We start from the raw sequence: 22,416 nt of genomic DNA on the forward strand, positions 1-22,416 counted from the left end.
GTAGACCTCCTCAGAAGACTAACATGGGACGCAACCAACAGAGTACCCTTCGTCGTCCAGTACTTCCCCGGAGCGGAGAAACTATGCCATGTTCTCCGCAGCCTTCAACATGTCATCAATGATGACGAACACCTCGCTTTGGCCATCCCCACACCTCCACTACTCGCCTTTGAACGGCCACCCAACCTCAAACAAACCATCGTTCGCAGCAAATTACCCAGCTTTCAGGAGAACAGCGTCCACGACACCACACAACCCTGCCACGGTAACCTCTGCAAGACATGCCAGATCATCGACACAGATACCACCATCACACGAGAGGACACCACCCACCAGGTACACGGTTCATACTCCTGTGACTCGGCCAACGTTGTCTACCTCATACGTTGCAGGAAAGGATGCCCCAGAGCATGGTACATTGGCGAGACCATGCAGACGCTGCGACAACGGATGAACGGACACCGCACAACAATCGCCAAACAGGAGGGTTCTCTCCCTGTCGGGGAACACTTCAGCAGTCATGGACATTCAGCCACCGACCTTCGGGTAAGCATACTCCAAGGCGGCCTTCGAGACACACGACAACGCAAAATCGTCGAGCAGAAATTGATAGCCAAGTTCCGCACCCATGAGGACGGCCTCAACCGGGATCTTGGGTTCATGTCACACTGCACGTAACCCCACCAGCGAACAAATGTTATCTGTTTTTAATATAACGGGTCATTGACTGTCTTCCTTCTCTCTCTCTCTCTTTTTTTTGGGGGCTTTGTATATTCGGTGGCCTTTTAGGTGACACCTTTCTGTCTGCTCACTGTGATTGCCTTGGCAACGAGCAGTAATCATCAGGCATTGTTCTGTGATTTTCAAATGCGAAGGATTCGAAAATCTCATTTCCACACCATTCACCTGAGGAAGGAGGAAGCCTCCAAAAGCTTGTGGAATTTAAAATAAATTTGTTGGACTATAACTTGGTGTTGTAAAATTGTTTACAATTGTCAACCCCAGTCCATCACCGGCATCTCCACATCATTGCTCTATCAAGTTAAGGGACTGATTGTGACTTGCAGCAGTTTTTTCCCCCCGCAAACTGTAATATAATTTCTGCCTTAGTTTTGATGGAGCTAACACCATACATAATTCAGTCCAGTCCCCACCACTTAAAAGGTCCACGTTTAAAACAGGCAGTCGCTTATATCGACCAAAAAGCCATTATCCCTTTGCATTAACATCAATTTCAAAGTTGCTAGTTATAGCGTCTAGCCCTACAACCCTCCGAGATCTCTGCTCTCCTCCAATTCTGGCCCCTTGTGTCTCTCCAATTTTAATTGCTCCACCATTGGCAGCTGTGCCTTCAGCTGCCTAGGTCCGAAGCGCTGGAATTCCTTCCTTAAACCTCTCCTCCTCTCCACCTCTCCTCCTTTTAAGATGCTCCTTAAAACCTACCTCTTCGACCAAGCTTTTGTTCACCTGTCCTAATTTCTCCTTACGTGGCTCGGTGTCAAATTTTGTTTGATAATGCTCCTGTGAAGCGCCTTGGGATGTTTTTCTACGTTAAAGGTGCTATATAAATGCAAGTTGTTGTTTATTTCGGGTAGAAACAGCTATACTTACTCACTAGTTCGCACCTAGTTAAGGTGCATTGAATGCAATAACAAACATAAGTAAGTAAATTACACCTCACTAATGTTCAGTTACCTTTTGTGTACTTAAAGCCTTCAAATCCCCTCTAAGTGGTGTGGGGTTACAGTTTGTACTAGGCACTGACTAGTTTAAATAAAGCTGCAGATCAGAATGGAGCTGGAAACAACTGGGCAAAATGTCACTACACAGAAGGAGCATTTTATATAAGTAGAGTACTGTAATAGCGCTATGTTATCCCGGCCATTGCGTATAGCATGCAAATTGCGTTCGCACGACATGCCCGCTATAAGCAGTGGGGACTGTATTTGTTTTTGTGGAGATTAAGGATTGATAGCTGCACACTCTGGTACAGTTGGGTTGTGCAAACATGAAGTCAGTCAACAGAACTTGAGTGCAGTCTGTTGTATGGAATGTTTTTACAGAGTTTTTTTTCAAAATTTAATCTGTGGTGTGTGGTATGCCTAGTATCTCAATGGTGTTGAAATGTAACTGAATCCAGTAAAAGTCTGCCTTTTACTTTTAAATTTAGGCAGTCTCCTGTGCTTGTTGTATTTCCTAATGTCCTGTCAGCTCTTTTCAGTCGGTTAAATATCTACAGGAGGCCAATAAAGCATATTCCATCCAGATATTTAAGTATAAATAGCACTCTGGCACCCCCCGTCTTCACAGTGGTGAGGGTGGGCAATGCAGCTTCATTCACCTGTCCACACAAGCAACATCGGCCCCATCTGTATAACAACAATATTAACGAGTCTCTCGGTGCATTTTTTCCCACTCTCCCTACCACAGGGATGCTGAGGACAATCATAATAGTCCACTGCCACTACGGCTGAGATCACCTAACTCATCACAGACCAGAGACTGAGCCTACAGCTTCCTGATCTATTTGGCTTATACTAAACTGCCTGATGAATTTGCCCACTGAGCTTTAATAAGGAATCTGATGTCGTCACTAGAGGAACTGGCTTGGAGGGGCGTCAGCAGGCCTCTTGTACCTCGCCCAAGCAGCCATTTTCATATGTGTGAGCTTACACAGTGAATATGGTAGGCCCTGGGAACTTGTTCTTATCCGCACCTGACATTTTACAATGAGAGGAGAAGGGGTGAAATCTCTCTTTGAACAAAAAACAGGAGAATGCCAACTTTCCTCCATAATTAATGACTTGCTAATGAAATTGCAGGAATGTGTAGTTTTGCATTTTGTGAGAATGTAATTTTTTTGGTGGTTAATTATGGAAAAAACAGATAGTTGACCATTAGTTTTTTGTTAAAAGAGGACCTTCACAATTGGGATTGGGAATTCTGTATTTTAATTGCGCTTCTTCCCACAGTCTGATTCATTATCTGAGGTAAACCACATCTCTCCCATAGCATCATCAATGAGAAATCAGATAAAAGAGCCAGATTTTTTTGATAGATATTCATGATCTGGACAGGGTATAATTTCAAAGTTTGCAGATAATACAAAGCTTGGAAATGTAGTAAAGAGTGAGGATGATAGTAGCAGACTTCAGGAGGACATAAACACATGGGCAGACACCTGGCAGATGAAATTTAATGCAGAGAATTGTGAAGTGATGAATTTTGGAAGGAAAAATGATGAAAGGCAGTATAAACTAAATGGTAAAATGTTAAAGGGAGTTCAGGAGCGGAAAGACCTGGGGGGTTCAAATCTTTGAAGGAGGCAGGACAAGTTTCTTTTTAGGCCTCGGACTGGGTAAGTGGATCATGCCTGAGGGGTGGATGAGGTACCCACTACTGCGGCCTCTCCCTTCAAAAGGGGCCTTTAGCGGCTACCATAGAGTCTTGGAGGTCCTTGGGGCCAGTGGGATCAGTAGTGGAAGGTGGAGAAATCAGGTTGGCAGCTTTCCCAGCTGGGGGAGGAGGAAGTAAATCAAAGTTGGGATGGATACGCAGTGCTAGGCCTTATCACCCAGTTTTCCTAATGTTTCTGCTGCTTTACTGCCTGACTTGGGGCGGTATTGCAAAAGAAAATCTAGGCCAAGATGTTAATTCTAAAGATAAGATCAGAATTCTTCATAATTGTTTGATTTCTAAGAAGTAGTTGGGATTAAGCCTGGCCTTCAAAGTTGAGAGCTATTTTAATCTGTGATGCAAACAGTGCCATTTTGTTGCTAAATATTATAAAGAAACATTGGGGAAAGATGGAGTTTACAAAATAATCATAGTTTTCTGGGAATAATCTGAAACTGGATCTTCCTGTTCAAGTTTGCATTTTAATGATGACGCCTCCCATAGCCCCAGGGATATGGTAGATTCTCAATGCAACGTGAGGGTGGCCCAACAATGCAATGTGAGGGTGGCCCATCAATGCAACGTGAGGGTGGCCCATCAATGCAATGTGAGGGTGGCCCAACAATGCAATGTGAGGGTGGCCCAACAATGCAACGTGAGGGTGGCCCATCAATGCAATGTGAGGGTGGCCCAACAATGCAACGTGAGGGTGGCCCATCAATGCAACGTGAGGGTGGCCCAACAATGCAACGTGAGGGTGGCCCAACAATGCAATGTGAGGGTGGCCCAACAATGCAATGTGAGGGTGGCCCAACAATGCAACGTGAGGGTGGCCCATCAATGCAACGTGAGGGTGGCCCATCAATGCAACGTGAGGGTGGCCCATCAATGCAACGTGAGGGTGGCCCATCAATGCAACGTGAGGGTGGCCCATCAATGCAACGTGAGGGTGGCCCATCAATGCAACGTGAGGGTGGCTCAACAATGCAACGTGAGGGTGGCCCATCAATGCAACGTGAGGGTGGCCCAACAATGCAACGTGAGGGTAGCTCAACAATGCAACGTGAGGGTGGCCCAACAATGCAACGTGAGGGTAGCTCAATAATGCAACGTGAGGGTGGCCCAACAATGCAATGTGAGGGTGGCCCATCAATGCACACCTGAGGGTGGCCCATCAATGCAACGTGAGGGTGGCCCATCAATGCAACGTGAGGGTAGCTCAATCATGCAACGTGAGGGTAGCTCAATAATGCAACGTGAGGGTGGCCCAACAATGCAATGTGAGGGTGGTCCAACAATGCAACGTGAGGGTAGCCCAACAATGCACACCTGAGGGTAGCCCAACAATGCACACCTGAGGGTGGCCCAACAGTGCAACGTGAGGGTGGCCCAATAATGCAACGTGAGGGTGGCCCAACAATGCAATGTGAGGGTGGCCCAACAATGCACACCTGAGGGTGGCCCAACAATGCACACCTGAGGGTGGCCCAACAATGCACACCTGAGGGTGGCCCAACAATGCAACGTGAGGGTGGCCCAACAATGCAACGTGAGGATGGCCCAACAATGCAACGTGAGGGTGGCCCAATAATGCAACGTGAGGGTGGCCCAACAATGCAACGTGAGGGTGGCCCAACAATGCAACGTGAGGGTGGCCCAACAATGCAACGTGAGGGTGGCCCAATAATGCAACGTGAGGGTGGCCCAATAATGCAACGTGAGGGTGGCCCAATAATGCTGTTCTGCTGGGTAAGTTTGTTTACTGCCATCCATGAGAGCAAAGGGAAAAAATGTTCAATTCTCCCAGATACCAAATAAAAATTGTAAACTCTGATAATAAGCTTAGATTGAAGTCATTTGTTCTTGCTTCTAAAATTATAAAATAAATATTCTGTGCATTGAACTATTTTGTCATATCTAGAAGTCAACATCACAATATATAAGATCTGATTTTAACTCGGGAGGAATCGGGCAGGCTGGGGCCGAGACAAGTGGCAAAGCCCCTCTGACCTCTGACTCCCAAGCCTCAATCCATGCCACCGGTCAGTTGCCCAACCAAAACCGGCAGGAAGCGGCAATTGGTCAGTAGGTAGAAGTGGAATATTGGGTTAAAAATGCCCCCATCAATTTGACTTGCTTATAGTGCAGAGCAGTATTTCCTTTTTGACTACCTATTTAAAGGGCATAGTCTTCATGAAAACTTTTTTTTGCATGGCTCACCTTTTATTATTTGTAATCGTACATGGGGCGATGGCTTAGTCGATGTAATAATGTCACGTATGTGTGGTCTCATTGGATAAAATGGTTCACGTCGTGTCTCCCTGCCCAAATCAAAAAAAAAGCTGCTCAGATACTTTTCCATGAAGCTGGTGCATCAAAGCTGTTGACGTGCACCATGTGAAACCATTTTATAACACAATAATTCAAAAATCCTTCTGCTTGTAACTGGTGTTCACAAAGAAGATAGATATAGGAACAGAACAGGCCATTCAGCCCCTCGAGCCCTTTCTGCCATTCAATTAGATCATGGCTGATCTGAATCTTCACTCCAGTTACCTGCCTTTGTTCCATATCCCATACACTTACCTAACAAGTCATGAAATGTAGAGAGTGAACTGCTGATAATATTCCTTGACAGACTTGCCTTTCATTTGATGCCTTCATGATAAAAATGTTTCGCGAACCTTTCCTCATTTTTTTACAAACACGGCACAGTGTTACAAATTGTGTCAGCTGCATGAGAGGTATTGTGGGCAGAAAAAAAATGCCTGACTTTTCTCCTTCCCAAAGAAAATAAGTTCTGCAAAGCATTTTTCATGAAGATAGTGCCCTTCGAAGGGCTACAAATAATTTATATATTAAAAAAAATGCATTACGTGGAGGACTGCGTTATGTAAAATGTTTCCAAGGATAAATTTGAAATAGTTTGCTGCAAAAAGAGCTTTGCACTTTGAAACAGAAATAAGCAGCAGCTATAAACAGAATGAAAGACCAGTGCGTGGAACAGGTCTTGTGAATTTGAGTTAACTTCTCGCAAAAATGCAGATGTTGCCTCTGTCACCTGGTTTGGATTTCTTTGACCATGTCCATGCTGATTATGTCCATCACGATTAACACCACTTGTGTACTGACTCATCTCCTTTCATGTGATTTCTTGAAAAATACAGTGGCTGAAACAAATTGAGAGCACAGAGGCTGCTCTTCACCAGAAGATGTTGGACCTGGAGAATGAGAAGGTACCTTTACACGTGTTAATGCAGCAAGTGGGGGATGATAATGGGAACTTGGTGCATCACTTTGGGGGATGGGAGGTGGGCGCTAGACATTTGGGCCTAAATTTTAACCCCATGAACGGGTGGGTTGGGGGCAGGTGGGAAGATAAAAATTATTAAAAATTAAAACTCGACCCCAACTCGCCTCCAATCCGGTTTTAACAGAGGCGCGTCGAGGGGCGGGCAACCAACTTGCTCTCAGGAGGTGGGTTGGTCACTGAAAGCTTTTTAATTGCTGGGGGCCAGGATTTCTGGGCCTTCTGCTTCACGCCACGTGAGAGGAGGCAAGAAGGGCTGGATCAACAGGTAAGTGTCTTTATTGCACTGCTTGTGGCCTGGAGGACCAGGAGTGCTTCCCCCAGGCTCAACAAGCTTACCTGCAGCGACCACCCCCTCCCCCCGTCCCATGATCTCCGACAACCTGCCCCATGATCGCCAACACCCCCCCCCCCCGATGACCCCCGAGCCCCCTGATGACTCCTGACCCCTCCGATGACCCCCGACCCCCCGATGACCCCTGACCCCCGATGACTCCCGAACCCCGATGACTGACCACAATGACCCCCGACCTCCTGATGACCCCGATGACTCCCAACCCCCCCACCCCTGATGACTCCCAACACCCCCCCCCCCCCCCTGATGTCCTCCGGCCCCTGTCAATCAGGCTGGTCTGACGGGCAGAAAGCCGACAAAAAAAAAAATCCTTACGTCAAAATCGAAAGGACGTCCGGGAAACCCGTACTTCTGGGTTTCCCATCAGGAATTCCGCCCCCCACCCCCCCCCCACCTGCCCTCTTCCTGACTCTGGGTTAAAATTTAGGCCTTGGAACTTGTTAAATGAATTTAATAAAGCAACCTTCTGAACTGATGTACACGAATAACTGGATTGTGTTATACGTGTACATCATTATTTTAACAGCATTGTTGTTCTTCAAATCTGAAATGCATATTTTGTTGTAACTGAAGTATTAAAAGTACAGAATTTAGAAAATTCACAAGCATTTTTCAGTGGGTGTATTGTGTAAGACATTAGTTTAGCTGCATGCTGTGAGGGACTCATTCAGTAAAATCACCACATACTGTGATACTAAGCCATCCAGATGAAGAAAATCCCCAGTCTGTGTCGAGACAGCTAATCACTGGATTCAGATTTCAGAAGAAGAGTGAAAAAATGGAGTAAACATTGGGATTTTTTTAAAAATGCTGTAATAATCTCAAACGTTTAGGTTCTGAAATGTCACGCCATTTTTGGCAGCTTTTCCATGTAAAATTGGGGCATTTGTTTAGGCAGCAAAATGGGTAGAAGCCATTTTCTCTGATGTTCCATTCCAAAATCACCCCCCTCTTGAGTTTCCAAACAGGGTTTGGCCCTTCCGATGAGTCACCTCATGAGTCCTCGGACAGCTCATTATAATATATGCTAATGAAGGCCCTAGGCACTGCTGCCTTGAATTTCTTGGTTTTACACTTACAATGCACAGAGTAAGTTAGAATGAGAGATATAAAGTACAACCATTACCAGGATCAATTAAGACAGGCAGAAATGTGGAGTTTCTGAGCCTGAGGAGTTGTGGAAAGTTTGAGTAGTGATTACTTTATCTGGGAATGAGCAGTTTTTTTTATTGCATTCTGCCTACACAGAATGGAGAGGAGGAGGAGCAGCACAGGATGGGACATAGGGGAGTCGGACAGCATTTAAAGAGCATGGAGCCCACCAGATATTATCTCCCCTCCCCCCACCCCAAGAATATACAAGCAACACAGGTCATATGAGAGCCATAGTGAGGAGATGTGTATGAGGAGAGTGTGCTTCACCAAAGAGATAGTAGGGCAGCCCTGCCACCTACTGCATGAGGACTTGCAGCCACCCTCATCTGCCACACTGCTCTCTCTCTGGCTATGAAGGTGAAAGCTGAGCACAACTTTTATGGCTCAGGCTCATTTCAGGCAGCCACAAGGGATCGCTGCAATACCAACTAGAGTGTAGTATGGGCATGTATTTGTCAAGTGAGTGATATCACATCAAGGCAGCAGCAAGATAGGCCCATCCATGTTTACAGGATTACTGGCTTCCCTAAGGTCCAGGGTATAATAGATGATGCACACGTTGCCTTGCAAGCTCCTACAGAATATTAGCTCAACAGGAAGGGCTTCTACTCCTTGAATGTCCAAATTATGTGTGATGACATTCAAAGGATCCTATGCCCTCGGTTTTAAGTCGGGACAGGATTGGTGCGTGCGGGGGGCCTGAGCGAGCAACAAACTCGCATGCCGAGGCCCGGAGAGATTTTGACTCCCGAGGCCTCATTTAAATATTCAGGCTCGGACTCCTGCCCGAGGGGAGTTAAAATGGAGGTCTATGTGTCAACGCGAGATATACTGGAAGTTGCCACAATGCACTTATCTTTCGCAAGTCAGCCCTCCGTTACCTCTTCAAGGGAGAAAATCGAGTCAACGGGAGGCTTGTGGGTGACAAGGTCTTCCCCTGCTCTCATGGATAATGACCCTACTCAGAGTGGCGCAAACATCAGCAAAGGAGCGCTACAAAGAGGCAGATGCCTCGACCAGAATGGTCATTGAGAGGACTGTTGGGGTTTTTTTTTATTTGTTCATGGGATGTGGGCGTCGCTGGCAAGGCCGGCATTTGTTGCCCATCCCTAATTGCCCTTGAGAAGGTGGTGGTGAGCCGCTTTCTTGAACCGCTACATTCAGTGTGGTGAAGGTTCTCCCACAGTGCTGTTAGGTAGGGCGTTCCAGGATTTTGACCCAGCGACAATGAAGGAACGGCGATGTATTTCCAAGTTGGGACGGTGTGTGACTTGGAGGGGAACGTGCAGGTGGTGTTGTTCCCATGTACCTGCTGCTCTTGTCCTTCTAGGTGGTAGAGGTCATGGGTTTGGGAGGTGCTGTCAAAGAAGCCTTGGCGAGTTGCTGCAGTGCATCCTGTGGATGGTACACACTGCGGCCACTGTGCACCGGTGGTGAAGGGAGTGAATGTTTAGTGTGGTGGATGGGGTGCCAATCAAGCGGGTTGCTTTGTCCTGGATGGTGTCGAGCTTCTTGAGTGTTGTTGGAGCTGCACTCATCCAAGCAAGTGGAGAGTATTCCATCACACTCCTGACTTATGCCTTGTAGATGGTGGAAAGGCTTTGGGGAGTCAGGAGGTGAGTCACTCACTTCAGAATACCCAGCCTCTGACCTGCTCTTGTAGCCACAGTATTTATATGGCTGGTCCAGTTAAGTTTCTGGTCGATGGTGACCCCCAGGATGTTGATGGTGGGGGATTCGGCGATGGTAATGCCGTTGAATGTCAAGTGGAGGTGGTTAGACTCTCTCTTGTTGGAGATGGTCATTGCCTGGCACTTGTCTGGTGCGAATGTTACTTGCTACTTATGAGCCCAAGCCTGGATGTTGTCCAGGTCTTGCTGCATGTGGGCTCGGACTGCTGCATTATTAAAAGGACTTCACTGCCTTGACAGGATAGGAGGGGCTCTGGATTATGTTGCAGCTCAAGTATCCCACATAGCTGTAGCTTGGTGTTCCCTGCACAACTTCACTATCCAAAAATGTCTGTTGTTTGCTGAGGAGGCAGAAGTACATGGAGGAGAATATCACAATGACCTTAAACCAGAAGGACCCTCAGTGACTGCTGCAAGGGGCATCAGAGTACAAGTGACCACTGAAGTCTTCTGTTTAACGCAGTCTTCCTTTGTCACCACTACCTTCACTCAGAGAGATCTGGGTGTCCTTGTACAAGAAACACAGAAAGTTAACATGCAGGTACAGCAAGCAATTAGGAAGGCAAATGGTATGTTGGCCTTTATTGCAAGAGGTTTGGAGTACAAGAGTAAGGAAGTCTTCCCGCAATTGCATAGGGCTTTGGTGAGTCCACACCTAGAGTACTGTGTGCAGTTTTGGTCTCCTTACCTAAGGAAGGATATACCTGCCTTAGAGACAGTGCAACAAAGGTTTACTAGACTGATTCCTGTGATGAGAGGGTTGTCCTATGTGGAGAGATTGAGTAGAATGGGACTATACTCTCTGGAGTATAGAAGAATAAGAGGTGATCCCATTGAAACATATCAGATTCTAAGAGGTCTTGACAGCGTAGATGCTGAGAGGATGTTTCCCGTTGCTGGAGAGTCTATAACTAAGGAACATAGTCTCACAATAAGGAGTCGGACATTTAGGACTGAGATGAGGAGGAATTTCTTCACTCAGAGGGTTGTGAATATTTGGAATTCCTTACCCCACAGGGCTGTGGATGTTCAGTTGTTGAGTATATTCAAGACTGAGATTGATAGATTTTTGGACTCTAGGGGAATCAAGGGATATGGTGATCGGGCGGGAAAGTGGAGTTGAGGTCGAAGAGCAGCCATGATCTTATTGAATGGCAGAGCAGGCTCGAGGGGCCCGACGGCTTACTCCTGCTCCTATTTCATATGTTTCTTACTCCTTCGCCCCCACCTTCAAATAAAGGACTAATCCTTCAGTTCAATACCCATCCTAGAACATGACAACATATCAATCCTCTTTACCTCTAAATGACAATGCCAAGAATAATCGCCTGATTGAATAAGTCAGCACAAAATAAGTGCACCCGTTCTTGTATGTCCCTAACCTCCATGAATAAGAGTGTACATTCTATTTGAATGCAACAGAATTCAAAGTGAATATAAGCCAAACTCTCGCCTCACCCCATGCTTCCCCTGCATGTCTAAACTTGCCTTTCTTTCTCCTATTCTAGTGCTTCTCCTAGGTGCAACCTGAGGGCCTGTATCATTAGAGATGCAACCTGGGCGGGACATGCTGCTGACTGCATCTCCCTCCCTGAGCAGCCTGTTGTTACGTCCAACGAGCCATTTTGTGATGATCTAGGAGGGGAGGCTGTCCTGAGAGGCATAAGTCTCAGGCTGAATGACCCCAGCCATTGCCATTGAACTGGGCTCTGGATCAGTGGCCTCATTGATCAGCGCACTGATTGGTCTAATGTCAGATTCTGAAAACTCCTAGAGACATCAGCATACACCCCAGTCGCCAGGGTCTGGAGGCTGGTACGCAGAGTACTGTCCATTCAGTCCCCAACTGCCACCAGAGCAGCAGTCTGTGTTCCTGTAGTGGTGGAGGCACCGATTGATCCCTGGCCACTTCTGAAGAGCGGCCAGCTGCAGATTCCAATGAAACTGCGACATGCTTCAATGGTGCAACAAAGGAAGTGCTTCCCTGATGTTGCCGCAAATGCCACAACTCCGAAGACAGTGGGCAGCCTTCTCCTTGGCCTCTGCTGGGCAGGTGGTAAATCCTCACCCCCTCACCCATCCTCAACCTGTGCCTCCCTTGTGCTCTCTGAATCAGTTGGTGTCCCTTCTTCACTAATTCCTCACAGATGAAAACATCTGTACACGGGAGTGAAAAAACAAACAACACAGCCGGTGAGATCAAAGGGGTTGTGGTGTAGGAACATGGAGCAGGAGGTTGTTGCAGGAACCCTTTGTTGGGCTTGACCTTAACTTCCTCTCCCTCTTCATCATCAACCATCTCCTCATTTTTGTTATCTTCATAATCCACAAGAACGGAATATCTTCTCAGACATCTGCTGCTGAGGACTTGTGGAAATCACAGGAGAGCATGGAGCAGCATGACAGTGCAAGAACAATTATAAAGTCTGAGTAAGATGCTACATTTCCCTTAAATGGCCATAGACTAGAAAAATACCTTACACTGCCACTAACAAATCAAATAGTTTGGCGGTCAAAAATTGTTAAAAATTGCTAGAAGCCATGAGAAATAATGGGGGCGATTTTCGTGTGCACGTGGTAAACTGCCGGGCGTTGAGGGGGGCTGCCCAGAAGAGTCAGCATGGGACACGATCGATTTTCCTGGTCGGCCCTCATAATGCAGTTGTTAGGCTGCCAGTTCGAAACACACTCCTCAATAGGCAGGAGATGGCAAATCGGGCAGGGCAACTGCTTGTCAATGCCCTGCAGCAGTGGCTTAAAAGGGGAGGTACATTTAGCATCAGGAACAGTAAGAAGCAACACTGCGGAGCAGCAGGCAACATTTCTAAGTGAAAATGGGACAGTAGCGAGACAAGAATCAGCCTGAGTAAGCGAACGTATGAAATGAGCACTACCAGACAAGTAAAGTAGAAATGAAGATTGGCGGACTCTGATAAAACAGGCTGTCGCTAAAAACTGAATGTTTTATTCTCTTTCACCCAGGAGCTGTTTAGCAAACAGAAGGGCTACCTAGAAGAGGAATTAGATTACAGGAAACAATCTCTGGACCATGCTTACACGGTAGGAACACCAGTCAGCATTCCTCTATGCATTTGTGACAGTGCTGAAGTTTGAATTATCAGAATATCAGCTGAGGGGAATGATATGCATCAAGTAGATTTTAAGCATCAGTTTATATAATGCTAATTGATTTCCTGTGGTGTTGCTCACAGACAAGAAGAAAATAAAATTTGTCTTATTCTTATCTCTCCCCTTAATGAGAACAGAATTCATCGTAAAACCACATATATAAAAACTGATAAATGAGTCTTTATTTTCTAAGTGTAGATTAATGCTTTAGCCTCTACTTTAGAAATGCATCTGCTACTGCACCAATGTGATGATTTATGTAACTTGCTAAAAAACAGGGAAACCACCATCTTTGAGCAATTTACTCCTATTTTTGTGGTAATACCTATCAGCCTCGGCTCAGTGGTAGCTAGAGTCAGAAAGTTGTGGGTTCACGCCCCACTCCAGGGACCTGCGCACACAACCCAGGCTGACACTTCATTGCAGTCCTGAGGGAGTGCTGCACTGTCTGAGGTGCCGTCTTTCAGATGAGACGTTAAACCGAGGCCTCGCCTGCTCTCTCAGATGGACATAAAAGATCCCATGGCACTATTCGAAGAAGAGCAGGGGAGTTCTCCCCGGTGTCCAAGCCAATATTTCTCCCTCAACCAACATCACTAAAAACAGAATATGTGGTCATTATCTCATTGCTGTTTGTGGGACCTTGCTGTGCACAAATTGGCTGCCACATTTCCTAATTCACAACAGTGACTACACTTCAAAAGTACGCCATTGGCTGTACAGCACTTTGGAACATCCTGAGGTTGTGAAAGGCGCTATATAAATGCAAGTCCTTTCTCTTTTAATAATTAGGGTTTATCTTCTCAAGTTTCAACACTTAAAATCCTTCCAAAAAATGGTTCTCAGAAAATTAGTAAATGTTGTCTCCTTGTTTACCCCAGGTAAGTGTTTGCTGAATCTGTATAATCGACTTGCTCAAATTTTAATTTTTAATTTTATGTTTTGCCAAACTCCACGAGTACCAACACAAAAATTGATTTCTTGGTAAATTTACTTTGTTTGGCATGCACTTGTGCAGCATTGAGCTACTTGGCTAAATATAATTTTAATATTTTCTGTAGATGTCTGTGCTGTTTGTACCAATCATAGGAAGATTGTGTGGGTTATAAATCACAGTATTTGTGCATTTTGGGCTGATAAGTAAGGGTGCCATTTATTTTTCTTCGGTTGAAATTATTTTTTCTTACATTTTAATTTTTCACATTTTTTACATTAACATGAGTTCTTCATCTGAATGAAATTAAAGAAGGGAAAGCTTGCATTTGATAGAGCACCTTATCACATCTCTCAGACACAAAGAGCGCACTGCATACAATGAATTGCTTTGAAGTGCAGTAGCTATTATCTAAAAAAAAACTTGTCAGACATTTTTTACACAGAAAGATCCCACAAACAGCCATGAGGTGAATATCATAGTAGGTACAGCACAGGAGGAGGCCATTTGGCCCATCGTGCCTGTGCCGGCTCTTTGAAAGAGCTACCAATTTATCCCATTCCCCTGCTCTTTCCCCATACCCCAGTGAATTTTTTCCCTTCAAGTATTTATCCAATTCCCCTTTGAAAGTTACTATTGAAGCTGCTTCCACCACTCTTTCAGGCAGTGTGTTCCAGATCATTACAACTTGCTGCGTAAAAGAAGGTTTCCTCATGTCGCCTCTGACTCTTTTGTCGATCACCTTAAATCTGTTTCCCTTTTTTAAATCTCCTCTGTACTTTCTGTATTCAGCCTGGTTCTCTACTGTATTATGAACCTTACGTTTGTCATACGCCTCCTTTATCTGTTTCATTTTAATTTCTATATGTTTAGTCACCCAGGGAGCTCTAACTTTGGATGCCCTTCCTTTCCCCCTTGTAGGGATGTGTCTACCCTGTACCCAAACCAAATCCTCCTTGAAGGCTGAACCAACTCCTCCTCAATTACTGTTTTGCATACCAATTTTTGATTCCAATCCACCTGGACAAGATCCCTTTTTAACTCACTGAAATTAGCCCTCCTCCAGTTAAGCATTTTCACATTTGATTATTCTAAACCTAATGATTTTTTTTTCAAAAAATATACTTTATTCATAAAATTTGCTGCAGTACATACAATACAGTTGTCATATCTCATTCCAAACGTACACAATACAGATCATACAATTTGCAGGTTACATCAAGTACAGTTCAATGAACACGTTGGACATAATTACAGTTCATGACACTCTGGGGTGCCTCATTGCATTGCACTCAATCCAGATTTTTGATAACAGGCACGTTACAGATTCTTTACAGGTTCATTACAGATTCATTACAGTCACATTACATCAATTTGAATTTTTCATTCTGCCCGAGGGAGTTTTTCCCTGATTGCAGCCCCTCGGTATACAATGGTGGGAAGGCTCTAAACGGTTTCCTTTCTCCACAGAGCCTTTGCGGCGGCCGCACCCATCCTCAGTGCGTCCCTCAGCACGTAGTCCTGGACCTTGGAATGTGCCAGTCTGCCACACTCGGTCGAGGACAGCTCCTTACACTGGAAGACCAGCAAGTTTCGGGCAGACCAAAGAGCGTCTTTCACCGAGTTAATGGTCTTCCAGCAGCAGTTGATGTCCGTCTCGGTGTGCGTCCCCGGGAACAGCCCGTAGAGCACAGAATCCTGTGTTACGGAACTGCTCGGGATGAACCTGGACAGATACCACTGCATCTCTCTCCAGACCTTCTTTGCAAAGGCACACTCCAGAAGGAGATGGCTGACGGTCTCGTCTCCACCGCAGCCTCCTCGGGGACAGCGCGCGGTGGCGCTGAGAGTCCGGGAGTGCATGAAGGATCTGACGGGAAGGGCCCTTCTCACCACCAGCCAAACTAGGTCTTGGTGCTTGTTTGAAAGCTCTGGCGATGAGGCGTTCTGCCAAATGACATTGGCAGTCTGCTCGGGGAACCAACCGACAGGATCCACCATCTCCTTTTCCCGCAGGGTCTCGAGGACGTTACGTGCGGACCACTTGCTGATCGCCTTGTGATCAAAGGTGTTTTTCAGCACAAGCTTTTCCACGAAGGACAGGTGGGGCGGAACGGTCCAACTGGACGGAGCCTTCCGTGGCAGTGTGGCCAGGCCCATCCTTCTCAACACAGGGGACAGGTAGAACCTCAGCACGTAGTGACACTTTGTGTTTGCGTACCGAGGGTCTATGCACAGCTTGATGCAGCCGCACACAAAGGTGGCCATCAGGATGAGGGCCACGTTGGGCACGCCTTTCCCCCCTTTCCCTGGAGATTTGTACATTGTCTCCCTGCGGACACGGTCCATTTTTGATCTCCAGGTAAAGTGGAAGATGGCTCGGGTGACTGTCGCTGCGCAGGAGCGAGGTATGGGCCAGATCTGCGCCACGTACAGCAACACCGAGAGCATCTCGCACCTGATGACCAGGTTTTTGCCCACGATCGAGAGGGATCGTCGACCCCACAGTCCCAGTTTCTGCTTAACCTTGGCAATACGCTCCTCCCAGTTTTGGGTGCATGCCCCGGCCCCCCTGTAACCTAATGATATTATGATCACTGTTTCCCAAATGCTCCCCCACTGAAACATGCTCCACGTGCCCCACTTCATTCCCCAGAACTAGATCCATTACTGTTTCCTTCCTGGTTGGGCTGGAAACACACTTTTCCAGAAAGTTCTCGAACGCATTTCAGGAATTCCTCCCCCTCTTTGCCCTTTACTGTTACTGTCCCAGTCTCTATTGGGATAGTTGAAGTCCCCCATTATCACTACTCTATAGTTCTTACATCTTTCTGTAAATTGCCTGCAAATTATCCATCTCCTTCCCACTATTTGGTGGCCTGTAATATACACCCAGTAGCGTAAAGCTCCTCTATTGTTCCTTAATTCCAACCAAATAGATTCTGTCTTTGACCCCTCAACTACATCATCCCTTTCCAGTGCTATAATAGTTTCTTTGATCAATGCTGTCACCACAACCCCCCCCTTTTCTTTCCTTCCCTATCTTTCCTGAATACTCTGTAGCCAGGAATATTAAGTACCCAATCCTCCCCTTCTTTGAGCCAGGTCTCTGTTATTGCCATATATCCTAGTCGCACGTGGTGATTTGAGCCTGCAGCTCACCAACCTTATTTACCACACTATGTGTGTTTATGCAAATTCACTCTAAACTCATCTTAGATTGCCTCGCATTTGCCCCCTGTTTCATCCTTCCTATTTCTGAACTATTCTTTACTCTAGTGCTACTTGTCCCTCCTAGTCCTCTGTGCACCTTGTTTCTCCTCTCTCGTGTTTCATCCTGGTGCCCATCCCCTGCCAAATTAGTTTAAACCCTCCCCCACAGCACTAGCAATAATATAGTAGTTATTTATTTTTAGGTGGTGTTTGTTGAGGGAGGAACGTTGACCGGGATACTGTGAGAAGTCTTTGCATTTCAACTAGTGTGATGGAGTGTTTCAAGACTAATTGAACCAGCAGGATGGGACTCTCTTTAACATCTCTTCTGAAGGACAATGCAGCACTCTCTCAATACCGCACTAATAACTTGTAATGCCTGTAGGCAGTGGTGTGCTGTCACAGCTTCCCTGTCAGGTAACACCCACTATTTTTGTGAGTGCCCAACAAGGTACTCACATTGAAATATATTGAACCTGCAGTTACAGACCTCCCACCACTGACGGCACTGTGACATGAGGCACGCAGGGCCATTTTTCCCGCCTAGATTATGAGCTCAAACTCCTCATGTGGGCTTTATTCTACAACTTTCTGAGAGGAAAGTGCTACTAGCTGAGCCAAGCTATTGCTCTTGCTACACATATTTCTAAAAGAGAACTTTACCCTGCCTATATAATGTATTAATTTCGGTACTTGGGGCATATATTCCATTGAAAAATTGTATGTATACTGACTCATACAAATTCCATTATAAAAGTGTCCACGTTTTTTGCAATAACTTGTAGGTGTTGTTGTGCTGTAACAGCTTCCTTGTCAGGTAACCGCCATCATTCATGTGATTGCCCCGTAGAGTACTCGGACTGAAATACTTTGAACCTTCAACCTGTAGTTGCTAGCTTCCCACCACTAGTAGCACGGTGGCCTGAATTGCCCAGGACCACTTTCCTCCATTTCTTTCAATGAGTTTTTTTCTTAGCGATATGTATGGTACTTGCATATTGTTAACTGAGCACTGGATGCCCCCCTGATGGGAGTAGGCACATTGTTGCAATTACACTTTGTTATTCTTTGATTCTAGATTCTAAAGGATTTGGAAATAAAAGGAGTTATTACCACCAATTTGAATGTTTATTTGGATATAAAACCTTGAACTTCAAATTTAAATATTTCTTATTTTTTAATTTGTAAAGCTATTTTTTTAACACCTTTCAACTATTTCACGATCCATTTACTGCTTTAAAATATATCTGCTTTACTCAAGGATGTAGAGGCACTGGAGAAGGTGTAAAAAAGATTGACAAGAATGATACCAGAGCTGAGAGGTTATAACTATCAGGAAAAACTGAACAGGCTGGGGTTCCTTTCTCTAGAAAAGAGAAGTCTGAGGGGGGACATAATAAAGGCCTTTAAAATTATGAAGGGGTTTGATAGGGTAGGTACAGCGAAAATGTTTCCACTTGTGGGAGAATCCAAAACTAGGGATCATAAAAATAAGATAGTCACTAATAAACCCAATAAGGAATTCAGGAGAAACTTCGTAACCCAGAGAGTGGTTAGAATATGGAACTTGCCACCACATGGAGTAGTTGAGGCGAATAACATAGATACATTTAAGGGGAAGCTAGATAAGTACATGAGGGAGAAAAGATTGTAAGGATTTGCCGATAAGGTTAGGTGAAGTAGGATGGGAGGAGGCTCGAGTGGAGCATAAATACAGGCACAGACCAGTTGGGCCGAATGGCCTGTTTCTGTGCTGTAAATTCTCCGTAAGTACCGGACGGGTTTTACAGCCTAGCTTCCAACTATGCCATACTCCATTTTTAAAAAAAAAATCACTGACCTTGCTACCCCCTCTCAGGCCCTTTGCTGTCTGCGGTATGAAGGCCGAGCTCTGTTCGGAAACTAAGAGATGGTGGTCAATCCTGGAACACTGATCCTGCATCCACTAACATGCCCCTGAACAACCAAAAGATCTCTCACAATGAATAAGATGGCGCTGAGATCCCGATTGCCGCTTTTGTGGCAAAGACAGTGGAGCTGGCTGCCTGAAGGAGTGGGATCAAGCACACAAACAGTAAGGCTACACACCTACAAATTAGGTAGAAGAAATCGAGCTGGGGAAGGGGTGAGGAAAGGAGTGAGAGAGAGCATGAAAATAGAGCAAGAAATGGGAGAGAAAGACAGTTTGGGGAGAGAGAGAAATCAAAGGATAGAGATTGCTAGGAAAGCAAAAGAAGTCAAGAGAAAGACACCTTGATGGCACAGAGAAAAAACAGGACAGACTGATGTGAGTGTTAAAAATCAGGGAAAACAGAGAGATTGATCAAAAAAACAAAAATCAGCAGAAATAGAGAGTTAAGAGACAGAAAATTCAGGAAAAGAAACAGAAAAGTCAGAGGAAGAGAGAATGGGTGAGAGAACGTGACGTCAAGGGAACACAAAGTCAGAGGGATGGGATGGGAGATCATTGAGAACCCTCCTAGCCTGTAGCCTTTTTCTACCTTCTCATTCTCCCTCTGCCTCTTGTCCCCAACCTCTAATATCCTACTCTATCTTTGTCATTGCTCCCGACTTCTAGCCCTGTTCCACCTTTTCCCTTGCCATCCCTCATCCTATAACTTCCCCCCTCAACATCTAACTTCATTCTGCTCTCTTGCCCCCTGCCCCCCCACTACTGCTGTATCTTCCTCCTCTGCCCACTTCTTGTCTATAGCAGTTTAGCTCTTCCTCAGCCTCAGTCCAATTATTGCCCACGCTCAAACCACAGTTCACCTGATAACTACACCGTCTTGACTCCCCATGTGAAATACCACAGGGGATCAACTAGGTTTAAATAAATTTATATAGTTAGAGAAATATATATATATTTTGTTTCATAAAGGTGGTCATTGTTGGTGTTGAGGCATAGAACAAGCCCTTTACCCAATCCCCCAATTTTATTACCTAGTGCCAGCATCAAACACTTCCATATCACATACAGCACTGTAAACAATTTTACAACACCAAGTTATAGTCCAGCAATTTTATTTTAAATTCACAAGCTTTCGGAGGCTACCTCCTTCCTCAGGTGAACGATGTGGAACATAGTTAGCTGCAGAGTAAAGCTCCCTTTACTCTTCCCCCAGCAATTTGCTTCAGACTCAAAGCTCCTTTTACTCTGCTCCAGCAATCTACCTTAGCCCCAGAAGATAAATAAAATAAGATATAGATCTGAATAAGCCATAAAGGTACAGCTCTGCTCGCAGAGGAATATATTTGAATGTGGGATAAAATCTTTTTGCGCGTTCTGATTGAGAAAACAAGAAGTCGCCCCAGTGGTCCAGCATCTGATCTGTTTGGCAATGTGTAGCATTGTGTTGTTAGTGCAGTGTTCATGGGGCTGCTGTTGATTTGCAGACAGTCGGGTTGGTAACAACTGCCAAAGCATTCTCTCAGTCACTCCCCTTATTGAGTTACTGCAGCAACGCTGGAGGAAACACAGTGAACATTCGGAACCTTCAAGTCTGCATGCTTCAAACTAGTTCGGAATAAGTGTGTTTATTAGATCAAATTTGGTTTTATTATCAGTGGAATGTTGCAATTTTGGCTCCTTCCCTCCCACGTTGAAATTGATATGCTGCTCATAAATTGACGTGTCTCGACCTAGCACCAGCTAGATGTGTCATCAGTTGCTAATAGCAACACAAGAGCACAGTAAACTTTTGAACAAAGGCTGACATTGCAAGGGACTTTTCTGTGTTATGACCCTTCAGAAAGTAATCCTAACTGTTTTGGGCGGTACTGACGGAATAATGCACTGGGTGTCTATTGTCTTGTCAGAGCTTGGCACACTGTTATGTAAATTTTAATCCAGTGTTCGTATGCTCAGGAACAACGTTGTGCAATTAGGTCACACGGCTAACTCTTTACTTCCCGAATAGCCTTTTGTTTTAGTGGATCAATACTTTTTGCGTAATGTGTATATTCTCCTCCACAGCAAATCCAGGAGCTGGAAGCCACGCTGTACAATACTTTGCAGCAGTGCCCTGGAAACAGAGTGAATGCATCTCTGACCGAGAAACAAAAGGATGAGTTGAAGTTGGCGGTTGAGAAGTGGCGACGTCAGGTTCTGAGGCAGAGCCGGGAGTATGATGGTCAAATCTTGCAGGAACGTATGGAACTGCTGCAACATGCACATCAGGTACTGGTGATACTCAGTTCCAATTGAAATACTGCACCTCTCTCTTTAAATTAAGTATTTTGAAAGTAATAAGGTTAATCAGACTGATTAGCTCCCTTTAACAGCCGACTCATTTTGATGTGATTTTGTTCTTTATCGCTGTCTTTTTCCGAACCAGAAAGTGGAACAAAACATTTCTATCAAGTGTTTTTATTTCCTCGTTCAAAGCGGTGCCTATATTAATGCAAACAGGCTACTTGCAGTAATAAAGAAAATAAATTTCCCCGACAAGCTATATATTAAACACACAAAATATATGCACGCACACCAGAGGACTTGCCTTTTAGAGGGGCAATATAATGATTAACCTATTGCTTTGTCAAAATCTGGACAGTACACATTTAAGATAATAGTCATTTCAGTACTGAATCTGTTTGAGTGTCACTGCTTGCTTCAAAGGGGAAACAATATTTTAGGCTTGGAGGGGCAGAGATGGAGTGAGCCTTTCAGTCCTATAGTATCACTGAACAGGGCTTTTCCAGTTGAGTAACCTGACTTGGCAGATCTCTAAATCCATGCATCTCTGCTTTTATACAGTGCAAAAAAGACTGTCATATTTCAAACAGGTAGGGGGTTAAATTGGTTAACCCCCGTAAACGGGCACTGGGATCGCAGTGCGTGATTATCCTGCATCCGTTCGTTACAATGCAGGCAGCACATAACATTTGTGCTGCCTGATGATTTCAATGATTGCTGCGTGCAGCCAGCACTACTTGCGCTGTTGATTGGCTGCACGCTTCCGATTTCAGGAGTGGCTAGAACTGCTTAAAGGCAGCCTGCACCTCTTAAAGGGGAGGTGCTGGAAGTGCTTTGGGAAGTGAATCAGTGGTGGAATATACTGAAGAACGGCTGCGCCGGCGAGAGACCGTCCACCAAGTTTGTCGGACAGTGCACTAGAGGCCTTGGTGGAAGAGGTGGACAGATGGGTGAGTGGGGGAGGGGGGCAGGAGGCCCTCCAGACATATGCTGAAGATGCAGTGGGAGGCTGTGACGGACGAGGTCAATGCCAGGAGC

At 45.4% G+C, this 22,416-nt stretch overlaps 1 protein-coding gene across 1 annotated transcript in view; it reads left to right on the top strand.

The window, feature by feature from the left end:
- Window positions 1–22,416, top strand: part of LOC137328402 (janus kinase and microtubule-interacting protein 1-like) — a 244,443-nt gene that overhangs the window by 203,414 nt on the left and 18,613 nt on the right. The window contains exons 18-20 of the mRNA XM_067994334.1: window positions 6,564–6,632; window positions 12,890–12,967; window positions 21,160–21,363. Coding sequence (XP_067850435.1) covers window positions 6,564–6,632; window positions 12,890–12,967; window positions 21,160–21,363 — 351 coding nt within the window. The remainder of the gene's footprint in view (window positions 1–6,563; window positions 6,633–12,889; window positions 12,968–21,159; window positions 21,364–22,416) is intronic.

The sequence above is a fragment of the Heptranchias perlo genome, chromosome 1 (assembly GCF_035084215.1).
Source record: "Heptranchias perlo isolate sHepPer1 chromosome 1, sHepPer1.hap1, whole genome shotgun sequence".
Classification (NCBI taxonomy): Eukaryota; Metazoa; Chordata; class Chondrichthyes; order Hexanchiformes; family Hexanchidae; genus Heptranchias; species Heptranchias perlo.